The sequence below is a fragment of the Sceloporus undulatus genome, chromosome 3 (assembly GCF_019175285.1).
Source record: "Sceloporus undulatus isolate JIND9_A2432 ecotype Alabama chromosome 3, SceUnd_v1.1, whole genome shotgun sequence".
NCBI lineage: Eukaryota > Metazoa > Chordata > Lepidosauria > Squamata > Phrynosomatidae > Sceloporus > Sceloporus undulatus.
In genome coordinates this window covers 200,985,747-200,996,094 of record NC_056524.1, presented here as the reverse complement: position 1 = coordinate 200,996,094, position 10,348 = coordinate 200,985,747, and the positions used below count along the sequence as shown (strand labels likewise).

At 40.4% G+C, this 10,348-nt stretch overlaps 1 protein-coding gene across 1 annotated transcript in view; it reads right to left on the bottom strand.

Annotated features, from left to right (window-relative positions):
- ABLIM1 (actin binding LIM protein 1) overlaps positions 1–10,348 on the bottom strand; it is a 243,386-nt gene that overhangs the window by 59,343 nt on the left and 173,695 nt on the right. Inside the window, exon 10 of the mRNA XM_042456481.1 lies at positions 2,534–2,689. Within this exon, the coding sequence (XP_042312415.1) occupies positions 2,534–2,689 (156 nt within the window). The remainder of the gene's footprint in view (positions 1–2,533; positions 2,690–10,348) is intronic.

Sequence of the window (10,348 nt, the reverse complement as noted above, 5' to 3'; positions counted from 1 at the left end):
CCAGTTGCCCCAGCCTAGCTACGGGCCTGGACCATGCTATTGGGAGCAGGGGGCAGGTGGTATATATGAGTTCTCTGGGTCTCTAATTAAACAGACACAAATCCTCTTTGCATATCCTCCCACCCTGAGGCCTTGACATTCAACAACAGAATAATACACAGATTGAGATGGAAATCACCCCTCCCAGCCCAAGGTCACATAGTATACATATATCTCACTCACTTCCATGCCAACACTCTCTGAAGATGCCAACCACAGATGCTGGTGAAATGTCAGAAACAAACTCTTCTAGAACATGGCCACATAGCCGAAAAAACCCACAAAAATCTATGGATGCTAGCCATGAAAGCCTTCGACTTCACACTGGAAATCTATCTCTCTTTACATAAACACATATATGCATAGCTCTGGTTACCAGCAGACTATCTGTGTTCAGGTGTCTGTTGGCAATCTGTTTGGAACAAATCTATCCACAAACTATATGGAAGCCATAAAGTAAAGATACTTTGAGGAACATGTGACAAAAATGGATAACACCTTTTCTCATCTCCCAGCTGATAATTTTGTTATTTAGTAATTAGCTGTATTTTACTTGTCCCTATCATTTAAAGAAGGCAAATATTCTATTTTTTTAATCTCATCCCTACAGCACTGGAATAAACAGGAGTCCCAAAAGAACTTTGCAAGCAATTCACAAGGAAAAAACACATACCCCAAAACATATACAATTTGTACTATTTGTGGGAAAGCCAATTTAGCGGTGAAACAGACTAGCAAAATACGCTGGTGTGGGGGTGTGCCATTCAGATGATGCAGGCCCCAACAATGCCTCCAAGACAATGTCATGCCACCCTCCTGGCCAGAAGGTGGGCAGCATTGCAGTGCTCCGGCAGCATGGCATTTATGCACCACAGGAATGCCAAAAAGCCACCACCAAAAAACATTTGCCAATTCTTTTTGCACCAGAAAAAGGCCAGATTGGGTCTATGACACCAATCCTGCACTCAAAGGGGCAGTGTCAAGCTGCTCCTATACAGCTGTCTGTTTTGGCCCTTAGTGAGTCCTTTGAAGTTCCTTTGTTTAGGAAATCCTTTGGAACAGTTTAATCCCACTCAGATGGCCTGGAGGGAGCAGCCAGAAACCGCTCTGCCTGTGATTGGGGCAAGACTGCAGCAATCACACGACCCACTCCCAAAGTGGGCTACTACCATGGTCCCAAACCAGTGCTACCAGAAATTGGATTTAATCCACTCCTTTCTAATCCAGTCCAAAGGACTGAACTGTGGTGCCAGAGAAGCTTCTGGCTGCTTTGGGGACATGTGTCATTTGAACGCCACACCCACAAAGTGGCTGGAAGCCGTCTTATTTGGCCCATGCATTTTAGGTCTCAGACATTATTTAGTACTCCTGTGACATACATAGCACACTTGAACATAATTTGCATATATTCTGAAATAAATTATACCCTATCCAAAGGATATACAGGTTATATGAAAGATGGTGTTGTGAAAACAAAACCTCTCATATAGAAACAGCAATGGAAGAAAACAGGAGTTTGTTCTGGTACCCTGAACCTTTAACTGGCGTGTGAACATACTCTTCACAATTCCTTTATTCAGTTAGGATAGGTTATGATTTCTGATCTTTCATCATTGACCATTTCAACTAAAGTAGCTAGCCTTATTGACATATGTTGCCACACCAATATGGGATGTTTGTCATGTTTATGACTTCTCAGAATGTGTTTCCCATCAGGGTATTTTGATAATGGTTCTAAGATGTGGTGATCATTCAGTAGAACATAACAAAGGAAGCTGTAGCTAGCAGAATGCAGGTTTTTTAATGACTCAATTGTGTTCTATCTTGACTGTTAGGAGAGGTCCTTTTTAAAAAATGCATGCCCAGTCGGTTTCCTTATAGCCAGTTATCAGTTTTTTGGTTATTACAGTACAATTATTATTATTAGTTTTCTTGTAACCAATCAAATGGCTTCTGAAATTTTACGATGGAAAATCACTCTTTGGATGTCCATGCTTCACATAAATACAATGGACAAACATCAGTTTTCCTTCAGGACTGTGTGCCACTTATGTCCCCTTTTATTTCCATGAAAAACTCCAGAATCTCTGCCCCTCCGCTGGTGCTTTAAAATCACATACTTCCAGGCAGCACCACTAGGCTTGCTTCACAAATCATTTGGCAGGTGTTATGAAGGTGGGAAGAAAGTAGCACTAGAACACATTTAGACAGCAGATCTTGTAGTGTACAGTCAATAATAATAATGATGATAATGATAAGAGACACAGAGAAGCCACTTGCATGTTTTAGTAGCAGCTTGTAGGAACAATGCTCATGCTGCAAGACAAAGACCATCATAGTTCTTTCAAGGTTAGAGAGATGTGAAGCATTTTGAACAGAACACCAGTAGCAGCAACATATCATAAAGAGGAAAAAGGCTAAAGAGGACAAAGTCCAAGCTGGCTTTTAATAATAGTTCATATAAAAGGGAATGGGTGACTCCCGAATTCATTACCTCTCCAAGACTCTGCCTCTCTTGTCTCTCCTCATAGGCGGAAGTGTAGAAGGGCTCATAAGTAATTAGGTCAGGACGCTCAATGTCATAAATGGCCTTGACTTTGGGAATGGCTGCTAAATCCTTATAATCAAGGATCTCATTGTCTACTTTTGCCTGAAGGTCAAAGACAGAAGATAAATTAACACACAAACACAAATGTGCAGATTCTGTTGTATGCAATTCATTTTGAAGGGACTTTGTTATGTAAGAGAGTTAAATAAAAACCCTAGGTTGCCAGCCCATGCTTTAAAGGAAGCAACCATCCTTTTCTCTTTGGGTTTAGCATCTACACTGGAATAAACATTTATGGCCCAAACTTGGAAACACATCAGTCCCATTCTACTATGAATTCTAAATCCAGCTCTGTCAATAACGCAGTGGGCAGCCTTTGGGAGCAACTTCCTTATTTTGGTTTTGATTTTTCCATTAGCAAAATACGTCACATATCTTGCCAATCTCTGTCTTAAAAGAATGTTGAGAACAGTAGGGGTGGCAATCAGATGACAGAAAAGTTATAATTCAGTTTTATTACTGCTCTTAATCACATTTCTATTCCACTCATCCTCAAGAATTCATGACAGCCTACAGTTGATAAGAAACTCTCCACTTCAAAATGCCTTTAATGGTTTATTTAGAAATATATTAAAACAGAAATCTTTAGTGTCTGAAACAAGCCATCTCTAAGAATAAAGCAGCACATGTTAATTTAAAACTTTCTGAACTATGATACTTTAGCCAATGGGGAAAAACCTCTTCTTTAAATACATAATCCTGCTGTATCTGTAAATAATTCATGAACCTGTACTCTAAGCTACAAAACAAGCTTTACATCTGTGAGACTATGTTTATGCCTTTCTTCATCTTAACTGGCACACAGATGGTTACAGTTATGAAGTCCTACAGTTCGAACGTAATAGTTTTATGGAATGTGGTACCTCCCTAAATACTCTGTGTTCAACTTATTTCAGGCTTCATAAGTCATTCTTAGAGAAAAATGCAATTATGACCACTTCAGGACATATTATAATTATTCCAACATATTAAAATATGCATGATATATGCTATGTTAGAAGGATTGCTAAAAGGAAAGAATCTTAGCCCAGAGGAGCAGCAGCCCTGGATGATGTTCATGTCATCTCACCACACCAGGTTGATGCACACATTTTAAGTACCTTAACTGATGCATAACCTAACCCAGAGGTGGGAAAAATGTGGCCCATGGCCTTCTTTTTTAACCTCTAAAGCCCCCTTGCCACCCCCAAAAGCTCCCAACTTACACCCCCAAATAATTTGAACTCTATAAGTGCATATAAAAGTTACATGGTTTGGGGCAGCTAGATCAAGGACCTTGAGACTGTAACATATCATCGCTTATTAGAGCAGGAAGTACTTACTAGATATACTACCACTGAGACTCAGTGGAGAGCAACTTCTATGGCTCTTATAAATTTTGGCAAATGCTTCATGTGATTGCAGAAGGAACAAAAAGCCATACTTTATTAAACAGAATGAAACTTTCATATGTCAAATCACCTCTATGAAGAAATCACCATCTTGCCATAATGGTAGGATGGCATTCTCCTGTAAGGCAAGACACTATGCTGTTGGTAGCACTGTTACTGGAAGAGTTGCCTATGTGAGACAGACTTTTGTTGAGGAGCCAGACTAAATGCCAAATTGAGCAGCTATTGTTTGTTCAGAGGCCAAACTAAACAGATACTGGGCAACAGCAGTAATGGGGGAGACTGGCAGAAGATCTCTCAGAGACAACAGCAATGGCAACATAACTAATTCTTAAATTAAATTCTTAATTCTTCAGTTAAACTCCTCCACTCCTGTCTGCCCCTAGCTTCCACTCCACCACAAGCATTTGAAGAAGAAGACTAAAGTCTATGAAAGCTCATGCTACAAACTTCTTTCTTTTTCTTTTTTTCATAGAATCATAGAGTTGGAAGAGACCACAAGGGCCATCCAGTCCAACCCCCTGCCATGCAGGAAATCCAAATCAAAGCATCCCCAACAGATGGCCATCCAGCCTCTGCTTAAAGACCTCCAAGGAAGGAGACTCCACTACACTCCGAGGGAGTTTGTTCCACTTTTGAACAGCCCTTACTGTCAGGAAGTTCTTCCTAACGTTGAGGTGGAATCTCTTTTCCTGTAGCTTGCATCCATTGTTCCGGGTCCTGTTCTCTGGAGCAGCAGAAAACAAGCTTGCTCCCTCCTCAATATGACATCCCTTCAAATATTTAAACAGGGCTATCATATCACCTCTTAACCTTCTCTTCTCCAGGCTAAACATCACCAGCTCCCTGAGTCGTTCCTCATAGGGCAAGGTTTCCAGACCTTTCACCATTTTAGTTGTCCTCCTCTGGACACGCTCCAGTTAGTTTCAGTTAGTTTCAAAGGTACTACAAAATCTCTATAATATTAATTCTTATTAATATTGTGCAGAAGGAGGCAACATTAACTATTTTTTTAACCACAAAACCCCGAAGACAATCCAATCCAAAATGAAACAACAGATAGCACTGGAAATTCCCAGGTCACAAGCAGTCAACCAGCTACTGGGGAAGACAGTGGACAAGTACAAGTACCACTGTCCTTACTGATGCAATTGGATTCAAGCCAAAAGAATGTGAGAAGCATGATCAAGAAAAGCTAGATACTGTACAACAAGAAATGAACATTGCAATACTTGGGGTGAATGAGCTAAAGTGGACTGTAATGGGACATATTCAGTTAATTACAGTGTTTTACTCAAGAAACAAAAATCTAACAAAAATGGGATGGCATCAATAGCACATGGAACAAATAGTCAAGGGACATAATGCAAAGTCTCATCAAACAAGACCAGTAAGATATCAGGGAAACCTATCAATATAACCATTATCATGTTCATGATAGAAGAGAACAGAGACATAAAACAGAAGGGGAAGAAACTGAACAATTCTGTGAAGGAGTCTTATTGTGTGACTTATTGAATGTTGTGAGGCTAAATCGGTTTGTTCATTGCAAACACATTTTTAGGCAACCAAAGAGGCAACCTGATGACCCATACAGAAATCAAATAGATTATTTAACTAGAAGCAAAAGATGTAGAAATTCCCTTCTCTCTAAAAACAAGTCCAGGAGCAGATTGTGCCACAGATCATGTACAGTTAATATTAAAAAGAAAAAATAGAATAAGGCTTTAAAAAGTACACTAGATCCATCATCATGGCAAAATACAAACTGAACAACATCCCTGTGGAATTTAAAGGTCATGTAAGGAACAGATTCATATGAGTAAGACAAAGAGCCAGAAGAACTCTGGATCAAAACTGGGTATGTTTTTAGGGAAGAATGTAAAAAGACACTATCTGCAGCCAATAAGAAAGAAAAACTCAACTGGATAACAGATGAAAATCTTTAGTCAGAGAGGTGAGAAGTAAAGGGATGACAGAAATAGGGTCAGAATCCTTAGGACAACTATTCAGCAACTTCTGCATAGGGACAAAGAGAACCAGTTTAAGAGCACAAAGAAATACAAGAAGTAAACCAAAAGAAAAAAAAAGTATAACAGATGTCTTCCACATGATTCACGATCATGTAAACTAAAAGAATTGGGTGTGCTATAACATTAGAAAAGTGTATGAAGTGGTGGAAATGGACAGACTAACAAGACTATTAGAAGAAGGAGACCTGGAAGTTTGAAACAGACTGGAATTGTGTAACAGAATAGCTAAGCCAAAGAAGGGGATCTTGGGTGATAGAAGGATTTAAATAGTAGGTAGACTAAACAAGGGTTAAAATAAAATAGTTCAAGTATTTAAAAAGCAATGTAGATAAAGAGAAATATAGAAATGTAATACATGAAACATGCAATATTTGTAGATACAAAAAATGTATACTGAGGACTACACGTTAGAATTAAAACCTATCAAATCTGTAAGAAAGGAAGTAACTGTAGACATAGAAATGTTGTTTTATAATGTGGCTATTATTTATGTATTTCTATTTGTTTAACCTATGCAAAGAATGCAAGGGGAAAGTTGGACAAAGTTAATCAAAAAGAGAGTAAAGAGAAGATAGTAAAGGAAAGAAGAGGGAAATAGTATGTAGATGGAAAGTAAGACCAGGTGAGAAAGGAAGAGTGAAAGGAAGAGGAAGAGAAGGAAAGAAAGAGATACAGAAGTGAGAATAGATGGAAAGAAAGCATGAAGTGGGAAATAAAGGACCTAAGGGGCTGTACACACAGCCCTTAAGGGATGGTGCGATGCTGCACCTTTCCAAGCCGGATGGGGCCACGGCAACTGCACACTGCAGTCCCGATCTGGCCTTTCCAGGGCGCAATAGCCATGGTGCTGCAACTATACAGCACTCCTTCAGTGCTACGTTATGTGGACGCGGTGCCAGAGGATCATGTGACACTGCATGCCATGTGGAGCGGCATATGGCATCACAGCGCCCTGGGGGCAGAGTCAGGGAGTGTGTCATATGGATGCAATGCTCTGTCTCCATCCCCAGGCCAGCCTTAATGGCTGGTCTGAAGAGCCCATAAGAGAGATAGGGAAGGAAGGCAGTTAGAAGGAGAAGGGAAAAAAGGATGAAGAAAATTAACACTTATTATTATACTATTAACACCAGTATGTGTATTTAAAGTAGGGAAGGTAAGATAGGATAGAATGTTACTAATTTTCATTATTATTATGAAATTTGCATCCTATTGAAAAGAGTTTCTATGTTTAATGTTATATCTTAACATTTAATTTAAAATTATTTTTAAGAAACTTGCTTGTTCTTATGTATAACCTATACTCAGGACAAGACAGCGCTGTCAGGACAAAACATGGAGAAACAGAATGGTTTTCAATTGGCAAAGAGGTAAGAAAAGGCTGTTGAGTTTATACACAATGTATCATATGGAAAGGTGGATTAGACTAGTTAAAAGGAGGCATGAACATTGGAGGAAGCACCATCAGTGATTTAAGATATGTGGACAATATTATACTAATGACAGAATATGGCAAAGAATTGGAATGACTACTGAGGAATGTCAAGGAATGAAATGCAAAATCAGTGTTACTGCTTAATGTTAAGAAGAAGAAAAAATGACCACAGATGAGCTTTAAAGTGGATTAGGATACTGAAGTAATCAGAGACTTTCTCTATCTAAGAGATTATCACACGTGGCGCTTCCATCACCAAAATGCAGTGCTTCCGGTGTCCAAACATCATCAAAATGGGGCAGAAGCATCACCAGTGTGATCATGCCTGGCGCTTCTAAAGTGAAACATTATTGTTAGTACCATGGAATTGTCTGCAGAGAAGCCCTTTTCTTATCATTAATGGATTAATCCGTTAATAAGAAAAAGGCTGCTTCCCTGATGATGCCATGACATTTCCATTATGGTAACGCTTCCGTTTCACTTTAGAAGCCCTTTTCTTAGCGGCATGATCACACTGGTGACGCTTCTGCCCATTTTGATGACTTTTGGGTGACAGAAGCACCGCATGTGATAATCTCTTTAGTTTATTCATTAACCAAAACCAAAGAAAGCAGAAGAGGACTACGAACCTAGGAGTAATGCTATGAAGGATCTAGATAAGATCCTCAAGTGTAAATATGTATCAAGGAATAACAAAGTCAGCATTGCCTATTCCATAATATTTCCCATTTCTATATATGGATGTGAAAGCTGCTCAGTGAAGAAAGCTGACAGGAAGGAAATTAATTTATTTGAATTGTAGTACTGGAAAAGGGTTCCGTGGATATGACAGACTGCCAAAATGATCAATTAATGGGTAATAGAACAAATCGAGGATGAACTCACCCTAGGAGCCAAAATGACCAAAGGGAGGCTATCGTACCTTGGCTATATTATGAGACACATGACTCATTAGAACATATGATAATGTTTGGTGAAGTGGGAGGCATTAAGAAAATATCCCATTACAGACAGATAGACTCTATCAATATATGCACATTCCTGAGTCTGCAGGACCTGAACAGGGCTGTTGATGACAAGGTAAATTGGAGGTCTCTTATTCATAAAACCACAGTAAATCAAAGGTTACTTGACAGCAATAAACAAGGACAACAATGTCAAAAGAGTTTATCACACCAGGGGAGATCCTGCGGGAAAAGGGAGTTAAGCGTGATTTAAAGTACATTCAAATTTAAACCAAACTTGCAAATTCGGTTAGTTTATCACACTAGGGACTACCTAAGTGAAAGAACACTAAGGCGGGTTACAGACCGCCATTAAAGTACGCGCGGAGCGCGTACTAGGGTTAGGAAGGGGCGGTGCTTCCACACACCCTTAACCCTAGCACGCGCTCTGCGCGCACAAAATGGCAGCGGCTGTTCCACACAGCCGCCACCATGATGGCGTCACGAACGTGCCGCCTCCAAACGAGGTGGCGCAGATGTGACGCCATTGCTCCGTGCGAGGGTGCTTAATGTGCCCTTTCGGCGGAGCAGGAAGGAACTCCGAAACGGAGCTCCTTCCTGGTTTGTATTGCTGGTGCAGCCATGTGAAGGCTGCACCAGCGACGCAAATCAGAAAGGGGCCAAGCGGTCCCCTTTCTGGAGTCCCCGCTGCCGTTGGGGTGTCCTTGGGGCTTGAACTTGAAGCCCCAAGGACACCCTTTCGAAGCTGCAGGGAAGCGGCCTTTTGCCGCTTCCCCGTGGCCCGGAAAGCGGTGGATGGTGCCTCAGCGGCTGCCGTTCTAGCCGCTGAGGCCCCGATACACCGGGGAAAGGCGCGCCACAGGCCGCCCCAAAGGGGCAGTCTGTAACGCGCCCAAGTTAATCTGAAACGCAAAGCAGAGAAAAACAGCAGCTTTTTTACTTTCGAGTTGTTTGGAAAGTAAAAAGCTACCGGTTTTCTCTACTTTGCGTTCGGATTAACTTCACATTATTTCATGTTAATTGTGACATCGTGTGATAAACTCTGGGAATTTCTGGGATTTTGTGGGTTTAAATCTAGTTTAAAGCCCATTTTCCCACGGAATCTCGTTAGTGTGATAAACTTCAAAGATTATATTCCTCTATTCATTTTACCTTACTCAAGACATTTTCTTGTTCTTTTCAAAAATAAACCAGGATTATTTAGATTTAAGCCAAAAATGAACTATTTGCAGAATAGCAAACTATGTTATGATTCCAGCCAAGTAACCTATTAAGAAAATATACCAGACACAACAATACTTACAGCTATAACAACAAATGGAGCCCATAACAAAACACTGCATGGACTAATTAATGAGTTCAGTAATTTGGATTGCTGTATATCCTTTTCCTTCCTCTTTATATCATTGCTCTTCCTCTCTTTCAGGTGTGTTTCACATTTTACTTCTCCTTTTTGGTCCTCTTTTCTTTGTCACATGTCTTCACATTTCCATCTCTGTTTCTGCCACAAATTTGCTTATTTGTCTGTTCACCCCTTCTCCTATGATCTCTTACGTTTGTTGCAGCAGATGTTATTCTTCCTTCATCTTCTTCCATCTCCCGGTCGCATCCTTTCTTTCCCTCTTTCTCAAATATTTGTTCAACTCTTTCAGATTCTAGTTTCTGCTTTTATCACCCTCCTACACTTCTCTCTTCCACTGTTTCTGCTCCCGTCCCATCAATCTCTCTCCTTTCTACCCACCATCCCTCTTCTCACTTCTCTCAGCCCTCTGGTCTGGAAGACTGCAGAACGGTTTCTGGAAGCCTGTCATATAATCCCTGGTTTCATGCATTTTAACAGCTACTAACCCAAGTGAATGAAATGTATACATCTGGTTTTC